This window comes from Cyprinodon variegatus, unplaced genomic scaffold (assembly GCF_000732505.1).
Source record: "Cyprinodon variegatus isolate N-32 unplaced genomic scaffold, C_variegatus-1.0 Scaffold227, whole genome shotgun sequence".
Classification (NCBI taxonomy): domain Eukaryota; kingdom Metazoa; phylum Chordata; class Actinopteri; order Cyprinodontiformes; family Cyprinodontidae; genus Cyprinodon; species Cyprinodon variegatus.
Window position 1 is genome coordinate 633353 of NW_015150680.1, and position 26614 is coordinate 659966.

Below are 26614 nucleotides of genomic sequence, written 5' to 3' on the forward strand. Positions count from 1 at the left end.
GCATCAAAAGGGGAGTACTTTTTATATATGATATGAAACTATAAAACATAAGCACTAAGTCAATACTGCAATGAGTATACATAGAATAGAATAGAATTGAATAGAAAATACCTTTATTGTCCCACAATGGGAAAATTGGGGTGTTTACAACAGTAAAGGTTATAGTAAAAGTGGTCACACAATGTGCACCTAAGAAAAGTGTATAAAAATAACAGGAAAATTAAAAAAAGAGTATCGTACTGTACAGTATTTTTACAATACAATACTCTGTATCTGAAGAATAATTTAAAAAAAAGCTGTGAACATTTCTACAGTAATGGATGTGTGAAACATAACAGCAACACCAGAGATGTGCAAAAAAAATGACAGCATGTTATTTAACTGACTAAGACAGAGACTTTGCAAAAACCGGCATCAATCTAACAACAAATTGAAGTTGTTCAGAACAGTGATGGGTATAATGGTAGTGATGGTTATAGTGAGTAGCAGTAGTTGCCCTGATGGATATGTCAATATATGACACTGTGAAACACTAAGGCTCTGGGTCCAGATTAAGAATAAAAAAAATAATACTTTTTATTAATAACAATTCAAAGGAATGCGCATCTTATGGGGACATGTCTTTAGTTTCCTCTCTCTCCATGCCAGCTTTCTTCCGCTTCTAATAAATCCCACTGGGGTAAGCGGGTTTGAGTTACCGAAGGCCCTAGACCTCTGTGGGAGTTTTAATGCACCATTTTGCTTTATGAAAAGACCTGGAGGCTGTTAAAGCGTCTTTGGGTGATTTGCGGTGAGCAGCTGAGAATGGCAGTGAACACACTTGTGCATGCTTGCTTAATCTTGTCCCATTCCCACACCCACTCACTCAAGGGACTGTCACATAGTCACGTATGTGCACAGGGCCTGAAACATGCTACATGGGTGCATGCATGGACCAGTACCTTATGGCTGACAGCTCTTTTCTGAATACTTTAACAAATGCATAAATCTAACTAGCATTTATTTAATTTTCATCGAAATTAATAGACAAAGTGAATTCTAAAAATGGTGCAGTACAAATACAGCTGTGTAAGCTTAGCCCACACATGTAAACAGCAAATGGGATTATCATTTTTATGAAGGTTCTGATAACATCTTATGGTGTGTAATGCAGCATACTAAAATCCTTATGTGATACAGATAGAGATTAAACTGATTATATTGACTGAAATGCGATAGCTTTGTTGTGCATAATTACATTCAAATTAGATTAGATAAGATTAATGCTTCTGCCAATGAAACTGAATTCATGCAGCTTGGACACTCTGGCTCATGCATGCACATGGTGACAGGCTTTTAGTGACAGTGATTAGTTTAAACATAGAGAAACAGATGGGAGTACTGTGTCGATTGAGTGGTAGACAGCAGTCATTACGTTTCCTGAGTGTAATAAAGAAGCTTCCTGAAAGAAAGGAGTAATGGACAAGGCAAAAGCAGAAAGCTTCCCCCTGCAAGGCTATTATTTTCTTTATCAAGACTTGAAGAAGTGCATCATTGTGCTTGGTTAAGTGGCTTTTAGAGCATGATACCTGGTTCAGTATGTATCTGTGGTACTCATTTTTAGATTTTAAATCTAAGTGACAGAGTAAGAGAGGCAGAGCTGGGTTAGGTCTGACATCATACTCTAAATATGGAGCATTGAGTTGAGGTTAAAGGTGCAGTTACAGATAGAAAATGGCAGGTGGAAGATATTAAACGAGAAAATTCAGGATGAATATGGATGAACGTGACACACACTATAACTGGCAACCCCAGGCTAATCTCTCATGAGCATCTCTTAGCAGATGTGTCTGGTGTCTCCTGGGAATGTTTACACTCCCCCACTTTGACACACACAGACATACTTCCACAATGTGGACTTCCTGTTCTACCTTGAAAGCAGCTCTTAGAAGCTATGCACATGTAAGCAATAATTATGGAAAAAGAAAAGAAACTGTGGAAGTGTGTGTGTGTTCTGCAAAGTGAGGGTTCCGGCTTGCAGGAAAGCTCCATCTGCATTACCATGACAACAGCTTGGTAACAACCAGGAGACAACACCCATCTCCCAACCCCCCATCAGCTGGGTGCGTGCACATCTGAATAAGTGCACTGTTGTGAAATTCCTGTGTGTGCGTGCCTATTAGACAGGAGCAACCATTGGGGAATATCCCAGCAGGTATCGCCTGGACCTTGGAATGATGGACGCAGCCCTAATGGAGCCTTCTGTGTGTCTCAGAGGGGAGTGGTCACGTGCACATCCACAACACGCACATACATACACACACCCACTCAAAATGTGCTTCACTGCCTCCTCTGTATGAATGGAACTGATACCTCAGCAGCACTTTTCTACTGTGTCTCAGCCAGCCAATTGCATGGCTCGCTGCTCAACATCTAGGAAGGGATGACATCATCTCTGGCCAATAGCATTTCAGCTATAGGGTGTGCTTGTTTTTACTGGCCAGGTTAACAAGAAAGCATGTGTGTGTGTGTTTTTGTGTATCTGTATTGTCACAAATAGGTTAAACTGATTGATATGCATCCATAATCTGCCTATGGGATCAACATTTTTCCTTTACTTGTCCAGGGGAATCACTGTTGTCTTTTTGTCTTAAATGTCTTGAGCCTCTTGATCTTTAGTTAAATGATTTTCCTCTCCATTTGCCTTAAAAAACTAAACTGTTTTACATAAAATGTAGAATACAACAATGAAAAAGGGAAAATTCAGATTTCCTGATTTGGAAAATGAAACTAGGATATTTTCCAGTCATTGTTCATGGTTAGCAGCCTGCTCTAGGTAGAAAAAAAGGCACTTTTTTATATATATATAATTTTCAGAGCTAAGAATTTTGCTTTGGGTCCATTAAACATTCCAACTCAATTCCACTTTTAAGTCAATACTGCCAAATATTATTGAGTTAGTTACATCAGATTGTTGACACTGCAGCAATTCTTCAAGTGAAGTGTCGATGTCCCTCCCTTGTAGGATCAGGTTTAGTCTGTCCTGCTACAATGTCATAAGAGAAAAAATAGATGCATAGCCAGAGGTAATCTCTAAGCAAAGAAAAATAAAGTTGGGAAAGATAATGCAGCTAGAGCTCCATAAATTATCCTTCCTGTTTAAAAGACGACTAAAAGCAGAGGTAGTTTGCAAATATTATTATCTTAATTAAATATATGTGACCTAAAGTACTCAATGTAAGTTAGTACATTAATTTTAATTTGTGTTTGTAATTAGCTATCCCCTCCAATAAGTCTATATGTTGAACCATTTTGTTTTTTGGTTGATACTAGTATAATGGGCTCATTTTAATAAGTAAACTGAGACTTGGCAATTATTTTTACTTAAGTTCAGTTAGAAAAGAAAGTGAAAAATATTGGTCTACCTTTGAAAGAAAAATGCTATCTTTGGGGACTTTTAGAGCATAAACTGGAAAAACAATATAAGCCTTTCTCCTAATAAATACAAAGTAGTAATCTCTAATGGCTTTTATATCGCATTTTAAGGATTCTCTTTTAATTGAAAGCAATTTAATTGTCTAAAAATCTTTGGTCTTTTTTTTTCTCACATTCTGAAATTAATCTTTATCCCGTTAATTCTCACCTTAATTTAGTTTTAATCAAAAAAAGGAGACCGAAAGAGGAAGTATAACGCAGTGATGTTATCATAAAAACCCTCAATGGCTGCAGTGTTTGTCTGTGTCTTGGCAGAGGTTCAACTTACAAAGAAGATTAATTCTTTTCTGTCACTCATTGATTAATTAATCATTAATTAGATGCTGTGTCACCATATGTGTCTCTGTTCCTGATAACAAGGATGCTCTTTATGGCCAAAGCCAAGGAACCCTTAGTCCTGTTTAAGAAAGTAAAAATCAAACCTAAATTTCCAAATTTTATCTTAACTTATATCAATGTCTGTATTATTTTCATGAAAATTCCTGTTTGGACTATTAGTGCGATCTAAATTAACCCTTTTCTTGGCAGCCACCATCATCTAATAGGATAAACACAAATACTGGGGGCTGTCAGGATAAAGGAGCAAGATATATAGAAGTGAATGATTCATAGCTTAGCTGTACATCATCAGTGTTGTTAGATTTTGTAAATAAATAATGACCTGGCTGCCCCTCTTCTCCACCCCCCATCTTTCCTCATTTTTTTCACTGCTGTGTCCCACAGCTGTGGCTTCCTCCCCTTTTTTGTCCTCGTCCTCTATAACTGCATTAGTGAAATTCATTTCGAATTTGCAGTTTTCCCTTCACACCTGTCACTGCTGAGATAGATGACCCTGGTGAGGACAGTAATGGCTCTGGCTAAATGGAAAACTACAAATGCATGTGTATGTATATGCAATATTTGTGCACATGTTGCCTTTTAAAATATTGCGGCATGTCCACGCTCCAGTGAATAAATGTGTTTGTTTATTAGTTTGTGGTTGTGTTGCATTGATGAGTCTTGAGACTTTAAATCCATCAAGGTGATGACCTTTTAGCCCCCAAAGCCAGAAAATTGGCCATTAATGACCATGTCCAGGGAAGCAGGAATGTCAGGATGGTCAATGCTGGCAGAAAAAAGAAAAAAAAAGGAATATATTTTAAGTGAAGAAATAAATTTTAACTTGACCAGACCTAATTTTACTATGCAGACTGCATATTTCACATTGATTTTTTTTTTTCCTTAAACAGAAATTCTAACACTGAAACTTCTGTGCTACCCATTATAATGTCTCATCTGACTACTGAAAATTAAAGGTTAGATGTATATTTCCAGCTGAGTGAATAAATTGCCCCAGAGTGTCTCGGAGTTACACCAGCTGGTCCCAGTTGTCATAGACACTAACAGACCTCGCCTCAATTAAAGATGAAGAGACAGCACTCTGTACATTGAGTGGAGTAGGGATAAACTGAAGGTCAATGAAAGGTGTTGGTTTCTTAGGAGAATAGTGAGAATTTGTACTAAATCTTTTAATAAAAATATTAAAGACTAATCAGAGGGGCGCACAGTTTTTAGCACTGTTACTTAGCAGCTTAAAATCCTGGGTTTTTCTGCACAGTGTGCATGTTCTCCCCGTGCATCCTTGAATTCGCTCCATGTATCAGCTTCCCCCCAATATCCAAAAAACATGAAGGCGGGGTTAATTGGAGCCTCCAAATTGCCCTTCGTTGTGTGTGTGTGCATGGTTGCATGTCTCTGCCCTGCAATATTCTGGCACCCTTTTGCACATAGGAGTTAGGCACCAGCTTCCACTAGCCCTGATGGATAAGTGGAAGAACATGGATGGATGGACTAAGCAAATGAATTTGTTTTTCTTGAGAAGAAAAGACAATATTCACATTTTACTCAGTTTAATAAGGTGATGCTATTTATTTTCATATTCACAGAGTGCTTTTAAAATAGCCTTTGGGTTCAGATTTGGGCTTTTGTTTTGTTTAATCATTTTTAATGTCAATGGATATAATAATTCATTCAGGCTTGATTACTGCCACAAATCAAGAAATAATTTAAATAGAATGTTTCAGTCATTAACATCTCAAAAAGCAACAAATCTTACAATTATCTCTAAAGATTAAAGAAACGATGAGAAACAAAGTCGTTTACATTTATCAGTCTAATTTTCTGGAGAATTCTTGGAAGCAAAGCGAGAGCCATTATCCAAAAATATGGAGAACTTTAATTACTACTAACACATAAGGTGGCTGGCTAACCAAAATCACTTCAGGAGTGTATCAGCGGCTCATCCTTAAAGCTTTGACCCATTTACCATTAAAAAAGAAAGAAAGAAATACAACAAAAAGGCCTATTTTACATTAGTCAAATACAAATATCTTAATGATCTAAAATTTTAATCTAATTAACCTCAATAAAGTTAAGAAAGGAAAAAAACATTTCATTCTTTTTGTCTAATGATTTGAAATAACTGTTTATATTAACTGGCATACTATAATTTAAGTTATTGTTAAGTCAATTAAAATAGAGCTGCAACTTACGATTATTTTGCAAATCTATTAATCTATTTTTTCTAATAATCAATTAATAATTGGATAGCAAAGGGGTTCTGGATAGAGCGTATATAGACAGACGAACATGTTTTTGTTTATCTTAAATTCAAAATGTTTCTTTATCTTTTTGGATATAATTACTGCTCTAAGTGTGTTCCTCTGTCAGCTAAAAGCATGTTTTACGGTTTTTGAACTCCATTTAACAATTAATCAATTACTAAATTATTTGACGATTTTTTTCAATAATCAATTAATCCCTATTAATCTGATTAATTGTTTCAGCCCTAACCAAAAACAAATCTTACTTCAAGTTTAGTTCAGCTTCAGCCACGTTTTTGGCTCATGTAATATCTCTTATAATAAGGGACACAAAAGATCACTGATGATGTGATTTCTCAGACGGCAATATGAAGCAGCTCATAAACTAAAGGCAGTTACATCAGATAAATGGGTAGTAGTGCTTGTCTGTAAAGGGCATAACATTATGAATCCATTTTACTCGATCTAAAAAAAGAAGAAAATGCTTACCTTTCACTTTTACTGGTAAACTGCATCAGATTTAAGATGCACACAGTATAAGAGATTAGATGGAAGACCTGGAACACATTTTGTCTGTTCTGACTTGTTCTCTGTTGCATCCAGTCTCTTTTGCTGATGGAACAGTGAGATGCTTCTTTTATTGTATGACATCAAAACAGATTTAGTCTCTAAAATCTACACACCAACATCCCAACCGAATGGATCTGTGAGTGAAAATCCTAGGAGAGGAAAATGATGTGATACGCTGTTTAGACATGACAGGTTGCGGAAGAGAAGGGATGCGGAGTTGGTGTGAGGAGACTGGATAGAGACAGGATGTAACATAGGGAGGGAAAGAAAGCGGAGCAATGAGTTAGTTGAAAAAGTTGAGCATTTAGCTCAAGAGAGAGACTTTAAAACATTTTGGCTCTGGTGATTTTTTCAGAAAGAGGAAATGAGACCACAATCTACCTTCTTCTGTATGTGTCATAGACAGGAGATGTGTGGGAAAAACAAAACCGACAGGTTCAGAGAAAGGATCAGAGCCAAGGCTCTCAGGAGGATATGGAAAGCTGCAGTGTTTGCCTAAAGGATGGTGAATAGAGAAACCTGACAGGAGAGGTGGAAAATAAAGCAATGATGTCAAGGAAAGCCAGAGGATGAGTCAGATGTGTGTGTACATTTCAGGCCATCTATAAATTGCAGCACAACGAGATGGTGAAATGAAGTATGGGCAGTACGGCAAAGTAGGCAGAAATATATGGAAGAATAAATCCTTCATTCTTTATATCCCTCTCTGATTACTCTTAGATCTGGCAAAGCCAGAGAAGATGGATAGGGAAGTCAGCCGGGGTTAAAAAATATGAGTTGGGTTTTAGTATGAGTTTTAGAGAGTTAAAAATCAATTTTTCTTTCTTTGTTTTTTTCCTTTACTACCAGGTCAAACTGTACCAGACAGAACTATAGATGCAATCTTTCTAATCTTTCTATTCTTAATCTAAATGTGCTACAAATATTCATGGCCCTGTTTGGAATGTTTAACAAAACATTTAAAAGTTTATATGTGAATCCCTCATGCAATAAGTGGGGGAGTGTTGGCCTAGTGGGTTAGAGCAGTGCGCTAACTGGTACTTGCTCTGAGAAGGTTGTAAATACCCGGTTCGATCCCCACAGCCTCCACTCTGGGTTCCTGAGCAAGACCCTTAACCCCTGATTGCTCCCCAGGCGCCTCACAATGGCAGCCCACTGCTCCCCAAGGGGATGGGTTAAATGCAGAGGTAAATTTCTCCAATGTAAGATCAATGAAGTTCAATTATTATTGCTTTAATAAGTAGTTGACTTTAAAGAGATTTTAAAAAGTCCTCAAGGCTTACATTTGGAATTTTTTACATGGTTACACTGTGCTCCAGTGTTTGCTGTGATCTAAAGTGAGGTTGCTGCATTTAAACAAAATGCTTCACTTCTCTTAGGAAATTTGAGTTATGTTTGGTTTGAAAAAAAAAAGTAGGATAAAAGCTGGATTTCATCGTAAAGACAGAGCTGGAAATATAAGCAACAATTACTGTCACCTTTTGTCACAAATACAGGTGCAGCCTGTGATGGCAGGTCATAATGGAGCTTAGAATTTTTTTTTTTTTTTTTTTTTTTTTGCACAGAAACACATTTTTTAAGGTATTCCAAAACCAAAGGAAGAAAGCATTTTTAGGTTGGTTTGTAATAGGAAAGCATAAATATAACATGTTTCTTTAAATATGTTTTAACTCAAAATTGGACTAAATAAAACTCAGAAAAGTGTTGAGCTCATTTGAATTAAGCCTCTTTCAGCTTTTCCACAACTACCTATTATATTACATATAAAGTCAGTTTTTAGCATCTAAACATACTACTGTTGTTTTAAATACCTTAGTGATGCCGGATTGGAAAGAAGACATATTTGAATATCAATTTTTAGGTTTAGCTGCAGATTCTCCTTCCATTAAGGTCTGAATTTTAAATGGGACTAATTTAGCACATTGACAAGCTTTGATCTAAATCATTGCATTATAGCTCTGGCTGTGTGTGAGAGGAGTTGTCCTTGCTTAAAGATCCCCCACCTCACCTTCACCTGTGTTTGCACCATCTGACAGTTTCCTGCAGGATAAATCCAGTTTTTAGCTCTTTAAACACGTCTCTAACCATCTTCCTGTTTGTGTACACCAAAAGAGTCCCTAAAGATTTCATGCTGCAACCACATAGTTTTTAATGGTGTTTTAGGGGTCTTTGCATGTAGAAGGACTATGCATATGTATTTATTTATCTAGTTAGTTAGTTAGTTAGTTAGTTAGTTAGTTAGTTAGTTAGTTAGTTAGTTAGTTAGTTAGTTAGTTAGTTAGTTAGTTATCTTATCTTACCAAAGGAAATTCTACTGTGTTAGATTTCTTCAGTTAAACAGTTTCCTTTTGCTTATATCATAGCTGCAGTTTCAGATTTTGATATATTGCAATAGCCTCTTAACATCCACCTCATTTTGGGAAATTCTTTCATATTTTGCATACCCAAATGGAAAAGCAAATAATTTAGGAACTGTAAGCCCAAATTACAAGTGTAATAAATAATTTGAAAGCTAACGCCTTCTAGTTTCTGACTATATACACAGCCCAAGCTGCATCAGTTCAAACATAACTCAAAGTTATTGTTTTTTATTCCCCAAAATAACAGGTGTTTTTTTTTTATGGCAATAATGAAGACATGCTTGCTTTTTGTCATTCCTTTATCATGTTTACATTTTGACATGCTGATATGATGTTTTAACTGTGCTTTGGTGCTGTCTATAAAATTAATTTGGTGGGTTGAATCCTGGAGAATCTAAGCTTTCCAACGATGTCTAATGCCATATGAGAGGATAGGCTATTATATAGTAGATCTAATCAGTGTAATTGGTCCCCTGCTTTTCTGAATGCATTTGTCATATGCAAATTTGTCTCACTTTCTCAGAATCTGTGTTGGAATCAGGGGTGATTTACTTGGCCAACCAGTTCTCCATGAGAAAAACTGACGACTAAAGGAAAAAAGCTATGGGAACAGATCACACAAATGAAAACACAACTGGGCATACAATAGGACACCGTGATAACTGCCTCCCACCAGCTATGTTTTCCTCTTCGGTACACTTCAATGCACATGACGGAGCAATGCACGCATAGATCACATTAACCTCTTCTAACACTAGTGCCCGCACCCAAACATTTTTCCTTCTAAGGGAAACGCCAGCTGGGGCATGTAGAGTATTGACTAACCATGGCAACAGCATCAATAGGTGTGGCATTGAGGAGTAATCTATAAAGCTGTTTGCAAATATTCACTATTTTCTAGTTTGATGTGTTGTAATTAAAATCTTTTATGGTTCATCAAAGCAATAAAAGTGTGACCATCTTTCTGTTGTTTCAATAAGGTACTTAAAAGATGAATTTTTCTGAGAAGTTTTTATGCTCTTACATAATGTAAGCAGTATATCCAGAAAGGAAATTACATTTTCAATTGTTTTCATGTTTCTGTAAACTTTTATTGATAAAATGCCAAATATTTCAAGCTAGTTTTACCAGTCTTTGCCAGTTTTTCAGCAAAAAATGTACACTCCAGTTCAGCATGTCTTTGAAAGTTTGCTCCAGTGCCAAGCAATCACAGCATTTTTTTTAAATGCAGACTTTTTTTACCTTCCATTTGCTTAATTCTGGGCTAAAATAAACACTTTCTTCAAACATGTTTGTATTGTAGATTTGCTTCATGCTGCTGATCAAGTCTCAGGTGCATTGTTTTGTTATTAGCGTACCTTATTTGAAAGGTTTAAGTTCGAGCCACATAATAAATCAAATATAGGTTGTCATTCTAATACCAATGGGTACAATATTAATCATAAAATAATATTGGGTGCAATATTGACAGAATGTTACACTTCAACCACCATTTAGTAAATTCTGCTAGTCTTGCTGGAGAGGCCTCCACTCCACTTGATGCCCACAGATATGGTATATTTATAGGGAAAGGGGTGAAAAGGCTATTGTAGAGTGAATTATAAAGTTATTATAGACATGGTGGAGAAGGAAAACAACTGTAAGAGGTTTCGCAATCATAGTCAGTAACGATAGCATTGCAATTGCAATACTATCAAAAAGTGTTGTACTGCACAACCATATACTGTATCTCAAATGACCAAAAATATGATTTTTTTTTTTCTTTAATTAAAATTTTCAAAAAAAACAGACGCAGGTGTGTGGTAACAGCAGATCTTAATAAAAACGTTTTATTCTGCCATTGGACTTCTTATATCCAACCCAGATTCAGAGCTTAGTTTCAGCTTAATAGTTGTTGTTTTTTTATTGATTTGATACGGTTCCATAGCATCCTCCAATAGCATAAACAGATATGAACAGAAGAATCAAGATAAATTTTTCAGAGATTAAATAACCGTAACAGTCCACTCTGATCTTTTTCTCTAAGATTAGTTTTTTCTCCTCTGTCATCCTCCTCTCTGACAATGATGGCAGAATAAAAGTTGTCATATCGTCAAGCCTTTTTAGTCACAGTTCAATCACAATGTGTTTTAAGCATTGCTCAAATCAAGGCTTGCACCTATTTTTTTATATTAAGAAACATCTTACTTTAGTGACAAATTCCCTGGTCTTAGCATTCCAGAAGTGCATACACCTCCAAATTGCACATAGATTGAATGCTGGAAGGAAAAAGTGACTTTTAAATAAATATATGATTTCTATTTCTAAATGTGCTCAAATCAAATGTTTGATTTTTAAAAATATTTCAGTGTGACAATATATTTCCACATTTATAGTGGTTTTCAAGTCATAGCATATTTTAAAGCTTTTGAAACCTTGTTCCCAGTGGTCTCATTACTTGTGAAGGCCACCATATGGAGCAAAATTCTATTAATTTGCAAACATGTTCTCCAATCATGACAACTCAATGTGTGTGGCTCCATTGCTCTGTCATTAGCAGATGTATTAGGCTAATCTGATTTAGGATGAACCAAGTAACTGATTTCATTCAGAGATGTATTTAATTAGCTCTGTGTAATCTCTAATCAGCCACTGCGTCATATCCAGGATGTGCTTGATGCTTCTTTAACAACTATACATCTGTGCAGCTAAACAAAACCTAGTAATCTTGCTTGTTGGCAGGTATGTGTGAGCTCCTTGTTTGCGCAGAAGGCTTTCTCTTTGAGTCTCTGCTTGTTGTGCAATGTTGATTTAAAACAGGGAGCCTGGTTGTGTGGAGGCTTTGGGGAAATTTATGTTTACCTCCAACACTGTTGTGTTTGTGTGTTCGACAGAGAGGAGATGTGGCACCTATAGGCCTGCTTAGCACATAGACCACGGGCTTAGAGCCGAGGGAAATAATCGCCGTAATACTTACCAGCCCAAGTTCATTAAAGCATTCTGTCTTTCTGTTTTTTCTTTTTGTTTTTTTCGTGCATGAGCCTGATGAAAAGTTTCTATGAACCTATTTTCTTTTCTTTCTATTTACTTCTCTCATGCGGTAACCCCCCCTCCTCCTATTTTCTTTTCATTGAGTCAGAATTTGCTCTTATGAGCCAGCCCTGAACTGATTTAAAGAAACCAAAATAAATGAGCCCAAAAAGGAAGGAGTTCAATCACCACACTGTCAGCATTCTGAATGCCTGCATGATGTTGATAATAAACAAATAAGACTCATACAAAGAGGCACACAGAGGACATTTAACCCTTCAGGCAGCTGATAGTCATCATACATCTTTTACCACGATGACAGCTACACACATAATGCACACACTTAAGTTTCACTCTCAGTAATGGTCTTCTCATCAAAGTGTTGATATATGTTGCTCGGATGGTGGATCAGCAACAGGGAAAGAGAAACGGAAGAGAGGTTAGTGGGATTTATAGCCGGAAACATAATCCAGGTAAACACGTAAATCAGAGAAGTAAAATGGATATTAAAGCATGAATGATGGATATAAAGTTGCTTTTGTTTTCTGTTGAACCCTTTCATATTTCATTGAGTGGGCTTTTATTAATACTGATTCGTAATTAAATTACATTCGTTTTAACATTAGGTTTTTCTTAAAAGTGGAGTGATTTACAATGTCTAAACCTATAGCTAACTGCAAGCTGCATGGCTGCTCTTCAACTAATCTGACCTCACTCTATCGGTTCATGTGGCTGAGTTGCTGTCGTTCGCAAACATTTCCCTTTTTTTATAATACGGCTGATAGTTGACTGGAAAACATTTTAAGGCTGGATTAGATGCACAGGTGGCATCCTAGCACAGTTCAATGCTGGAGTTCATTGAGCTCCTGAGAGAGACCCATTCTTTAACGAATGTTTGTAAAAACAGTCTGAATGCCATAGGTATTTCATTTTACACATTGGTGATTGGAACATCTGATTCTATTAATTAGAGGGATGAGGAAATACTTTGGCAAGTGGAGCAGAGACCCAAAGTTTTGGTCAAAACAGGTAAATAATAGACCTCACTGAAATCCCTAACAATGGTTTTAGCTTTATTGTTCCAACATCACTGAGGCTGCAACTAACGATAATTTTGTAAATCGATTAATCTGTTGATTATTTTTTCGATAACTTGATTAATATTCGGAGCGCCAAAGATTCTTTTAAGAGGAGTTTTTATAAAATGAAAGCAAGTTAAACTCAAACTTTTCCACTTGTGGAGTTCTGGATAGATGTCCATATTGACAGACACATTTTTTTAATTATCCTAAATGCATAATTTTAATAATTTTTAACAATCATGGTATAATTACTGTTCTAAGTGGGTCACTCTGTCAGCTAAAGGCATGTTTTACAGTCTCTATTCTCCCAATAATGATTAATCGATTACAAAATTAGTTGACGATTATTTCAGCGATTGATCCAATTGATTGTTTCAGTTCTATCGGATTAAGGAATACGGAAACTTACGTTTAAAGTTTTTACAAGTATTTAATAAACCCTGTTTATTATAAAAGGTGTTTTATAAATCACATCAGTACTAAAACACCATTATAAGGACATTTTACCATAATGTTAAGTCAATTGTATAAGTCCTGATGAGGTTATGAAGTTAATAAGTAAGGGCTGTTTTTTTCTTCTTCTGAGTTAGAAACAACTTTAGAAAAGATGTTAAATTATTCTCTATAAACTTAAAAAAAAGAGTGTTTAAAATTTATTCAGTAGTGAGTTAAGAAGGACATGTGTTCCTCAGTATTGGTGATGGCGATTTAATATTGCCATTTTGAATGAAGCCTGACAATCTGGTTATTACAGAAATAATAACCAGATTGTCAGGGGGGGGGTATATATGAAGAACTGCATACTACTTGGATGTAAAATAATTGCCATCAAGACTTTGTCAAGCTGCTGTCTACCTTTGTGAAGCAGGAAAAAGACTAATACAAAGTGACTCCAGTAGAACATTTTATTGCCTACCTGGAATGGGTGACAATAGCTAAATAAGCTTTTGGCTCTCAAAATGGTATCGGTGCCCTATTTGTTGGTACTCACCCATACCACCAATTTAGTGCTGGATCAGGGCCCCACCTGATACATTTATCCATATCGGTGCAACACTAATCTTAAGTGAAAGGAATGGAAGGTGATACTTAAGAGGAGGCTATAAATTTGACCAACAAGAGTTGAAGAGGCTTTCAGGAGGCAGAAACCCTATTTTGATTGTATTATTACAGAAAACTTAAATCTGCTAGTTTCCAAAAAGCTACTTTCAGTCTCTTGAGGATAGTAGTTTCACAACCAGAGTTTAGATTAGAGAAGAGACAGGGAGTTGACAGGAATATTGATTGCCCAGGATCACCTGCAAATATCACAGCAATTAAACTTTAGAAAGAGAAGATTGTGAATTGAGGACTCTCTTTCCCCCGGGGTTGTTTCTGTCAGACTACACAGAAGCTTTGCCCTTTCCTTTGATTGTTGGAGGTAGTGCATTTATTGTTACTCTACTACAGAGCTTTTCCCCTTCTCTCACCTACATCCCCTGGTTGCCTTGCATTGATACTTTAACTTTTTACCCTCATGGGCTTTTTAGAATACATTAAAAAGGCAGACTAGGGCAGAAAAAGGTGAACTGCAGAAGAAAATAGTCATTTTCAAACAGGGGATTCTTGCAGTCTCAGTGGGGGGTTGAGTTTATGTCATATCCTGTCCACCAGCTGTCAGTCAGTGCAGGGGGGTGTCCTCTCTGACACCAGGCTGACTGACAGCTCACAGTAGTACTTTGTATATGCGTGTTTGTGTGACTATAGAGATATATTACATCAGCATCTAGCTGCCTCCAGGGGTGGATGCTCTACTTGAACGTACATGAAGGAGACAGTCATTGTTAATGACACTAGAAGGTCACTGTTATCACTCTCATACTGGAGCGTGTACCAGTTGTCCTCACCATTTCTCCCTAAAGAAACCAGTTTGTTTCCTGATGCACAGTTTTCAAATGACACATGAGCTGTCACTGATCTGTCTTTTTCAGTGCCAGGAATATCTCAGTCCTAATGACTGTTTGTGCTCATGGACAATAGGATAGAGTGATGCTTTTAAGGTTAAATGTCAAGTTTGGTGATTTGTTACCCAAGCTTATGTAGACAGGTGCACTTTCCACAGGTTTTTGACTACCCTGATTTTATTATCACGTCACTCTCTTCTGGTTTGATTAGATTTTATCTTCCTGAAGTGTTTTCACATGAGTTCAAAGATAGCAATACATTTTTTTATAATTTGCATCTGCTCTGCTTACTGAAGGCTTCAAAATATAGATGATGCACTAAAAAAGGCTCTTTTTACAGAAGCATATTGGAACCAATAAGACCTTTACCAAAGTCAGATTAAAGTTTTACTTTAGTAAAGTAAAGTAATAAGCATCACATTAGAAGAGCTTGACGGAAACATCAAACTTTAAATGAACCTACTAAATTAATCAAAAAACTTTTTCACTCTCACTCGATGTAGTGTTTGACTTCTTTAAAAAGAAGCATAAATGCACCAAAGAGGTGATGGATCTTTTTACGTTGCATGGCCCATCCACCAGCAGCACCTACTTCCATATTGGAATTATTTTTTTATTTTTTTTTTCCCCAGCTTTTAGTTTTATTACAAATACAGAGCAACAAAAGTCACTCTCTGCATCCCCTTGGGGAGGGGCGTGGGGGTTAAGGGTCTTTGCTTAGGGAGCCAGAGTGGCAGTCTGTGGAAGTGGGGCTTGAACTCAGAACCTCTGGATTCTAAGAGCAATGCCCTAACCACTAGGCCACCAATCCCATCCAATTACTTTCAATGTCTCCAAGTCATATGAAGCATCTCTAGCTGACATGCCAAAGGAATTAAAACTCACCTGATTGCAACACATTGATTTAAATCTCAATACATCATTGATCTGTGGTCCGCGTTAGCCTTCTCACTCTACTTTCTATTTACTACAGCCAAGCATGTCTAATTCTTTTTTTCTTATTTTCCTTTTAGTTTTTTTGAAATGTTAAAAATTCTTTTTTTTTTTTTTTTCAAAATCTTAACAGTTCCCTCAATATTCGCATCACATTTTGATGGAAACACTGTTTGTACAGCTGGTTGAGCTGGAGACAGGTGGTTCTTCAGTTTCCATTTCATGACTTCTAGCAGCCAACTTTAACTTTTTTTTACTTGCCTGCTTATTATGAAGTCTTCAGTTGAGTGGATTTTAAATCTGTAAAAGTTTAAACCCTTGCATGCATTTCCATTTTTATAGGTTTATTATTTAGCGTGAATCATTTCCATGCTTCAATTGTAGTTGTCATTATTGTGAATAATGGTTTCTAATTGGTATTTTCTACACCTTCCTTTACTTAAAGCCTGTTGTATTTCATAATATATATTCTCTTTGTGGCAACTATCCCTATTATCTCCAATAAAGCCTCAAGATCGACCCAAGACAATTCACCCAACCACCGGATTGTGCACCACTAAATGTTCATTAATGGTTTTTAGTTTATTGTTCTCTGTATTAAAGCATTTTTTGAGGGTTAATGGGGTCAAAATATTGTATAAGTGCTTAAAACTGATTTAATTTTATTGTTATATATATTTTTTATATAGTTTACATTACACAGTATTTCGATTTCAAAATGATTTAGATTTTTGGCCAGTGAAGTTTATTAAAATATGACAAATTAAAACCAAAATAACAATGAAATAATCTGTGTACCCTTGCAGACAATTTCTATCTTTAATCCTGAAAAAGTCAATTACGAAAATATGATAACTGAAAATATCAGTGAGGTGAAAGGGGGAAACTACCATCAATTCTCCAGTACTCCTTACATCTTTTGCTGTGAGATTTTTGCAAAATTTACCAGTTTGTTGCACTTCAAATTGTCATCATTTTTTTAATCATCATCTAAGATATCAAAAGAGATCACAGTTTAACTATTTGGTCAAATTACACACTTAAAATACTACACCTTATATATAGTATATTGTATATACATTTGGCTGTGAAATAGCAGCTGCTTTATTTGTATCATTTGAAGCAGAATTTGTTTTGCATCCCACTACACCTGTTTCTGTCAAGACAAATAAAGAGGTTTAATGTTACATAAAATCTCATTTAATGCTGATATCATTTACAATGAAACTCAAAGTGCATCTCTAAGACTGGCTGTGAATTTAATAGAGGAAACCAGGCTGGAGGAACTGCAAAGCATTTAGAGCAATCTGGAAGTAGTGACATTGTGTACATATATACACATGAAGCTCTATAACATGCATATACCAAGATGTAAAATGTGGTTAAAGTGGGAGATTTGAGGTTTCAGAGATCTTTATTTCCAATGGTCCAGGTCTCCATCACCAGAGAAAAATAGGAGATACCTGGATGAGAAGGGATGTAGAGATGAGCAGAAGAAGAAATCAGATAAACGTTGAGAAATGTTCTCTGGGACCTGAGCCTTTGGTGTTGTAGTCTGCTTAGCTAGGAGGTGGTATCAACCCCCCACCCCACCCCCGACTCACCTCGCACACATATGAGTCCACACCCCCGCTCACTGTCACCAAGGCTCAGAGTGTTACCGTGACAACGGGGTTAGAGGCTGTCCCCCCGGCCGAAGAAGAAAGACCCGGCATTCTGAGGCGAGCTTAGAACCGAGCGCGGCCGTCTGTTTGGAGTGCATTCTTCTCCTTTGTTTGGTGCTGAATGCATTCCTTCTTTTGCACCTTGCAGACTTGCTTGTAAATGCCAGATGCTTTATTTCTTTGCTGCAGGTTTTCATATTTGTCAGCAAACATTTTCCATTTCATTTACCAATTCTGCTTCACTCCCAGAGGCTCGGGGCTTTAGTTATTTTCTGGCCATTTTGCTCCCACAGTAAGGAAAAACTAGCCTGATTTGACAAATACTGCATAGTGATACACTTACACAGACCTGCTGACAGCCTTCGCTAGGCCCAGCACCAAATAATAGGATATGGGCGTCCACCTGTGGCACTTTTACATTCGATATATAGCTATACATATATTTATATAAAGCTGTACAAAGATATTTAGTCCCAACATAAGTATATATTGAATAAGCGAACAAAATGTAAAGTTAGCTAAGTTTATAAATCTTCCCTATTATCCAATACATGGGTATTTGTTTAGCCTATTATCTATTTTAATATGACTTGTTGATATTTTTACTCCTGGCTCATTTCTGTTTCGCTTCAGCTAATTTTGTGAGGACAAAACTTGCAGAAACGATTATGTTTCTTTATGAAGTCGGTGTTATAGAGTTCTAGCTGTTTTTTTCTGAGCACTTTCCCTCTCGGGGTCAGTTGTCTGAGCACAGTGTGCTGATCAGGGCACATTGCAAAGACCAGACAGAAGCTGCTGTAGCCAAAAGATTATCTCTGACTGTGAACCTCACACTGAGGACAGCTTCTGTTGGTGTTGTGAAAAACAATGTAAAACAAAATCTAAATCAGGCTAAAAGACAACTTTAAAGTTATTTCTTCTAGTATCTCTGAGCTCATCCTGAATTTTGTCATTTGTCTCCTTAGGTAAACTCTGCTTTGCACTCATTTAAAGAGCTGCACGTATTCAGTGAGACTTAGGAGCGATTTTTGTTCTTATAAGATTTTTATTTGGTTGTGTGCATTATTTATGACATAAATAATAGCATCAATGATTTAATAATTATTTCTGTATTTTGTACTCATATTAATGTAATTTTTTTGGGAGGCTTCTGACTTAAATAGCCTACCTGCAGTAGTGATGCTCTCAAAGAGCCCTGAACTGACCATTAAAATGCTTTGATCTAGTTTAAACCACTATTTCAAACTTGATTTTGGCATTCCTAATTATAATAATTCATTCTGAAGCAGAGAATCACACAGAGGATACTGGACAGAGTTTATAACTAGTTCAGAGCAACAACTAATTCATAGATCTGCTGTAAGACACTCATCAGGCAACAAACTGTGTGTAATATATGCATAAATATGTGCATATATTTTCAGTTTCTCCCCATTATCACCCTTTTTTTCTTTCCAATGGTTCCTTTTTATAAATTTTCTTCATGATTTTCAGTGATAGCGATGTCAGTTTTCAATTGGGGAGGGAGTTTAAAACCCATGAGGTGAAACATCTTAATTGGCCTGCAGAGAGAACTGTAGGGTAAAGTGAAGTTTGGTGAAAATGAGGTGATGGATCACACTTTATGTTTAACTCATTTTCACATATTTCTTGTCTTTTGATGTGGCTTACTTTTGTTAGGGTTTTTTTTCTGGTGCCCTAAGAATACCTGAATTTTGAAGAACTCACAGATTTTCCATATATACAGTAAGATGCAATAGATCCACCCTAACCGATGCAGTTATTGTGCACCATCACACACATCAATCCTTTTTACTCTCCCTGGGGAAACAAAGTACTGCATCAGCTGCTAAATTGCTTAAACTCCCTCTCATCTGCTAATGGGCTACCTGTCTTCCTCCATGTCTGCTTGTCCGTCTACATTAATGAGTTTCTGTTGTCTGTCTGTCTGCCTCTATGTCCTCCTGAATGTCTGATGTCCTGTCTTTATGCGTGCTTTTATTCATGTCTTTATAGAGAAGAGTTCCTGCTGTGAACTTGCATGTTCCCACCTTTCATGTCTGCTCTCCTGCCCTGTGCTCACATCGACAACCCATTCAAAACAAGATTGTTTTTATTTTTTTATTTAAACATTTCCCTGCTATAACTAGGATTCTCCTTACTGCCCATTTATGGCTGTTTTGTCACCTAATCCACACTTGTATGAAATAAAAGCCATTTTCATTGGTTACAGTTGATTAGGGATGTCTCAATACTAGTTTTTCTTTTCCAATCCCATACCCATATTGCAGCTTTCAGGAATGATCAATACCAATGTTAATCTGATACGAAATCAACATACATAATGCATGCTGTAACTTTTTTATAGTGAGGAATGTTTAAAAAGGCTTCATCAAGTGAAAACACACAAGCAGAAACAATAGCCAATAACAACAAGTATGAAAGCAACTTGCCCATTTACTACTAACCAGTAAGTTACATAAACTTGAACATAAAAAAACATTCAACTACTGAACTGACAATACATTTGAAGACAGAAAACTTTCATATTTATGCTTCTCCTATACTGACAAGTTTTGCACTCAGCATACAGTGTCTGCTTCTCTGTTAGCAGAGCAGTTACTGTGATCATGTTGGCTCTTTGTGCAACAAAAATGCTTTAAGAAAGAAAAGCTGCAGTGGACTCAACAATATTAGCTGAATACTTCTATTAGTATGCTTATAACAGAGATTAGAAGGATATAATCTGATATTAGTTTTTTGGGCTCATATCGGACCAATCAGTATTAGATTAGGAAAGAAAAAAACTTTTAAAAAGTAAACTCTTAAATACAACTATAAAAACTTAAATATCAAAAAGTAACATAATGTTGACCATTGAAGCGTTTCTGAATATGTCCTGCTGCATCTCAATGATCCAGGTAGAAAATTTGACAGAATTTAAGTACGTTTTTTTGAAACGATTCTTCTTTGTTAAGATGTTTATACTCTTCTCGAAGTGACTTCTTGAGTCTGAAGAGTTACAGATAAACTCCATGCATTTCATTTTCTTAATGTGACATCCATTCCAAAGATCCTTTCGCATTGTTTTCTAATTTGTTTTATTACACCCTGTTTCTCTGAATGTGTCTGTAATCCAGTGAGTTATCATAGAGTTGACTTCTTGAGTGTTGGTAATCTTTTAATGGTTTTTCATTTCTATGAGAAAAGTGTTTAAAAAATACTTGAAGTTGTTGGTTGTTAAAAGAGGTCAAAAGTTGCCCTTTCACCTTCCTAAATAAATTTGGTTCGGAAATATGCATATTTGAAATGTTTGAAATTTTACCTTCCTTAAGTTTCTTAGCTTTGCTAATATATGCCACAAAAACTAGTTATTCTCTCTATTTAGAAAAAGTTATCTGCCAATTCTTTGTGCCTGTAGTCCTAAATGGCCACACACTAAAAGTATAGTTTAGAAAATACAAAAAAACAAGACAAAACATGGAAGTGGTAGATTTATTTGTTAAACCAGAAAAGCAAACAAAAACTCCCACCAAATGGAATTGAAACTAAGCAGTCAGGATAGTAAAGGGTATCCTCTCGGTCTCTGTAGTTGCTATAATAACATCACATTAGTCATTGTCACTGCCTCCCATTCTACTTATTCTCATTGTTTCCCTTTTGCCATCGGGTAATATATCCTTCTGAGAGCAATGTTTTATTCTCTTTCACATCATTTCAGAACTCTTCCTGCTTTCCATCACTTCTTTTTTCTCATACTTTAGATCTAATTTGTCTGGGAGATCAGAACTCTGATGTCATTCCTAAATTGAATGCAATTTGAAAAAGATTTGAAAAAGAAGAAAAAAGACAGACGTACTGTTTTTGCTAGACTAGACTAACCGAAATGCAAATCAATCGTAACTTATTTCTCTTTATCTTACATTTAATCTTAAGATTATTCACACTCCAAGCCGGTTTAGATTCAACTTTCAATGTGCGAAAATGTTTCTTTCAAAATGTTGCAGGCATCTAAGAGGAATCATAAAAACAAAAAGGATCAGTTTTTATTCTTGTTTATCTTCTATTTAATGGTGGCATGTTGCAATTATCTATATATTTTCAATAATTAATGGAAAAGTATTTATTCGCATACAGAATCCAAATCCAGTTTAGAATGAATATTTGATTAGTAGTTGCTATTGATGATTTCCATGTCAAAAGCAGAAGCCTTCCCTGCTATCTGGGTAATATTTAGCTCTCTCCACATATTTTCTGTGAGACTGAAGTTGTGACTATACCTTTAAGGTTGACCTTTGTATTTTTCACTAGAATAACAGAAACTTTCATAGGAGCAGAATATTATTTATTCATTTATCTTGGAGGAGTTCTATGTGTGGCAGTCATAAATAAGTCAAGAATTGCCTCACAAAACAATGTTATTTTATTAAATTCTTTATTTGTTTTTCCATCCCACATAATTACACAACACATTTCTTATTTTCAGGATGTTGTAGCATAAACAAACTGGTTATCCTTTAAGCTCCATAACCAATGCTTTTTTTCCTCCAGACGGTCTTATGGCACATGGGATTTCAAAGGTTGTGAAGAAAAGCACTCAGGTTTTGTTTGATATACACTTGGGTAACAGCCTACTGTTGCAGAAACAACACCTTATAGGTGTTGACAGAACAGGATACAGGATTTTTTTTTTTTTCATCGGAATTTAGAGTCAGTTTTGTTGTCTTCATATATCAGAATACAGAGACGCATTGTCTTTTTTTAACTCACTTTCTAATACCTATATTGTTTGTTGGACACCATTAAAGTTTCTCATAATGTCTTCCTATTTCATGAAACCTGTCATAAATAGAGCCATGTTGACAGTTCAATTTTCCTCATAACCCTTCACATATAGATATGTATGTACACACACGCATACACTCACACATACACAGACCTTGACTCCACTGTGGAGCATCAGTTCCATTGCAGGGTCCTCTTGTGTTTCCACAGAGATAGGGAAAAGCAATAACTGCACACTTGACCCCTTTGCTTTTTATTGGCCTGCTCTCACCTTCACACAGACCCACTTACACACACCTTCAATCTAATCTGGGAGACCTAGCCTCCGTGGTGATATTCCTCCATCCTCCCCTGAGGATTAAAGGATAGAAGAGGGGGGAAAGGAGAGAGGGAAGTTAATAATTTCACCTCACAGGGACCTGAAGAAGATAAGATTTTGTGTTTGGCTCTCGTATCACATGCGGATGCTTGTGCAGCAAGGAGCAAAACACGCTGTACATAAAAGGGTCATTACAGCTTCCCATCTTCAGTCATTGTCCCTTAAAACTCCGACAACATTCCTGCCAGAACTTTATTAAGAAAGTGGAAGTGGGGATGTTTGTGGATACTTGATGGTTAGACAATGAATATCTCTTTCCTGTATAAAAAGAGCAACCGAATCAGGGTAATTATTAGAAAAAAGAAACAGAGACCAGCCTTAGTGACAGAGTTGTTTACTGTTTATTCTGGCTGCGAGTCTCTTTCCTCATACTGGCAGTCAGAAAGATTTGTCTTCGCTCTCTATTCCTTTGTGGATTTTTATTTTTGTGCAGATTTGTGTCAAAGTTTGTGTGCATGTCAAAATACTGTTTGTGCCTTATGGATTAAGATGTTAGGTTGCTTGTCTGAACTTAATTTTTTTACAGTAATAAGTCGCTGCAGAGTCTCATTTAAGGAGTTCCATTTTGTCTTCATGCAAATAGCTGTTGATCAGATCAGGTGACCTGGAAGGAATTAAAAAGGATTTATTGAAAATTGAAGATAAGGTAATTAATTATGGATTATATGTATATCCATATAAATCCATATAATTTAAAAGTATTCTGCAAAACATTTATATAAAAAAGCTGGATTTAGACCTTTCTTATTGATCAGAGAGGCGTTAACACACAGAGCCTTTGTTGTGCATGCAAAAAGCCTTTTCTGCCATTTACACCATCAAGTTTGTTGCGTTTAATTGAGGCTCATCCTAGGGACACTTTGACATGTGGAAGGAAGAAGCTGCAGATCAAACTAATGACCATTCAATTAGTGCAAAACCTGCCCTACCTCCTAAGCCTTTAACCACACAGGTCACAAAGAAAGAAAAATATCCCCTAATGAGTCGAACTTGTTTCTAATTCCGACTTTTATAGCTGAAGGGAGTTTTTATGGTTTTTTTTTTCATACTTTTTTCCTTCAGGTTGTAATTTTTTAAGCATAAATTAGATACGCTGTGTATTTGCTCTCTGTGTCTCAGCTCCAGGTTTTGTTAAGCTTTGATCGGCAAAAGCAGATTTTACAAAATTACAAAAATATATATAACTGCATTATTCAACAAATTTTAGTCTGGTTTTTTGCTGCTCTGAACGGTCACATTTATATTATAGAAATAAGTAACATCCTGCTGTTGTTTGAGCATTTGCTGTTAAACAGGGTTTTTCTGTTATTTTAAAATGTTTGAATTTTAAAGCATCTAAATAATCTTATTTTACTGGTTAATACATTCTGTAGTACTAAAATGGCTATCTATTACCTTAAATCTGAGATTAGATAAATGCTGAAAATATTTGCAAACCCTGACTTTTCCATATTGGCCAGAAGTTGAATGTTTTGAAGGATAAGACAAAGCAGCATTGCTGTTTTTCCGGTCATCTTGCAGCACGATGAATGAATGTGTATATGGGTCTGAGCTGCTACTTTACATTGTGATGCTTCCCTGCAGTGCTACCTTCTTATTTATTTGTTTATATGCATATCATAGATGCATTACTCCTTATAAATAATGAAGTATACATTTATCTTCCATTTCTGAACATTACTTTTCAGCTTTTCTAATCCCGTTTATGCATACATCTTTTACAAATTACTGTTTATCTCCTCAACATTCACAAGGTCCTGTAGAAAGGTTTACTTTAGTTTCGTAACTTAAATATTTGTATGATATAGGTGTTGTTCTCAGAACAGTTAAACCTGTATTAATGGATAATTTTTCTATATTTCTTATTTGTTGCAGTTCTCAAAGGAGAAATACCTTTTGGAGTCTCCCCCTGAGAAGCTTCGTAAAGAACTGGAAGAGGAGTTGAAACTGAGCCCCTCTGACATCAGGAGCCATGGCTGGTACCATGGACACATACCCAGAGAGGTATGAGTCTTTCTGGTTCTTTATTCGAGGTTAAGTGGACAAGGAGTTAAGTAAAGACTTTAAAACTGCTGTGCAAAAGTTCTTAATTCCATATTCTACATTTATAATAGTGTTTATGAAAATGACAAGGTGTCTTCTGATTCACAAATCTATTCCTGTGTTCAGAAAGGTGTGTGCTTTTTGTCTGAAAAAACTAAAATAACCCAACCATAAACCAGAAGTGTCAAAAGTATTCATGTTTTAAAACATTTTTGTAGAAGTTAGAGTATCAGCTTAGGCGTTTTACTCAAGTAAAAGTGTAAAAGTACAATTTTTAAAACTACTACTAAAAAATTAAATGTAATGCAGGAAAAAGTTTTAAGGAGAGCTTTAAACCTTATACTGGTTACTGCACTACCCATTGAAGTAGCATTAAAACTTTCTTAATTTTCTTAGTTTTATAACTAATTGTAATAGTGTCAAATTTTACTTTGACAAATCTTGAAAAACTATTTATTTTGGTTTATGGAGAATAGCAAGTTTGTGAAGTGATGAATCCAACCACAAAGAAATTAATTGTCTGGATGAACCAAATTATTTTGATGGTTTTTATTTTTCTTTTAAATACCAACAGACATAATAAAAATGACATCAAATGAGATTAAATGGAACAGATTTAATGAGTCTATTTTTTAAATGTAAGTATAAAGTAGAGATAACTGTATTTCTACTTTGTTATTTAACACAAACAAACCATCATACAGTATGGCTCTTACAAAGTCATTGTTCTTGTAAAAAGTGATCAAACTAATGCTAAAAATACAACATTGCTATCATATTTGTACCCTTTTTTAAACTTTCAACACAGAAAAACAGAAACAACAGTACTAGGTAGCCTTTGAGGTGTTTGGTGGCTCTTTAGCAGTTCCTTGTCAACAGTTTCAATAAAATCTGGGATTTCATTAGTTGGATTTGTCTTTGATTGGAGTGAATTTTATTTGACTTTAATTGTCTATATCCTAACTACTTTAGGGAAGCTTCCTCACTAACTTTTAAATAAGTTTGCAGTTAAAAGCTGGAGAGAGTAGATTCTTCTTACCTGGTATTTTCTCCACTTTGCTTGCAGTCATCAACTCCAGGCATCGCTATTCGTATTAGAAAATACAGTCCTTGCACGAGGTCCTCGTTATTATTTATTAGAAATGCTTGTTCAGTGGTTTATAAACAAATGGAGAATGCTGGAGGTTTTAGTAAGCATCTCTTGCTTTTATAGGATTCTGAAAGAACCTTGCAAGGCGATAATTGTTATCTATCAGCTCCCTATGATTCACTTCCATGTGGTGCAGTACCTCAAATGGGACAACAGGGACATGATTTCCATAAATGATGTAGAGCAAACACTCTCTTACTGAAACAGGCTGCTGATTTTGCCTCGCTCTGGATCTGGCCACAAGTTTGTTTGTTTTTTTGTTTTTTTTTCACATGATGTGTGGGTTTACATTATTCATTATCATAAAATCCCTATTAGATCCAGATTAAAGCTTGAAAATACTTTCTGTGTTGCTTTGTGTGCAGCCGTTTGAACCATGTTGATATATTTACACTCATAATCTCCTTTTGTTTTATAACAGTATCTTTCTAATCATACTAGTTGCAAGTCCAATCCAATAGATGGTGTATTTTTTTTTTTTTTTTACCAGATTTTTAGCTAAAAATGACGTCTTATCCAGAATGTAGTTGTTATTTTTGGTGTTCTTGTAAGCATGAAGTTGTGAATTTAAAACAAAACAAACTCTTCTATCATTTTTGTGTTCTGTGCACCACCTTTTCCTTATTTTTATTATTATTAT

The 26614-nt window shown here is 35.8% G+C and overlaps 1 protein-coding gene across 2 annotated transcripts in view; it reads left to right on the forward strand.

The window, feature by feature from the left end:
• Window positions 1-26614, forward strand: part of sh2d3c (SH2 domain containing 3C) — a 67085-nt gene that overhangs the window by 28890 nt on the left and 11581 nt on the right. For both annotated transcript variants that reach the window (XM_015381050.1, XM_015381051.1), the window contains one exon: window positions 24657-24785. In XM_015381050.1, the coding sequence (XP_015236536.1) occupies window positions 24657-24785 (129 nt within the window). The remainder of the gene's footprint in view (window positions 1-24656; window positions 24786-26614) is intronic.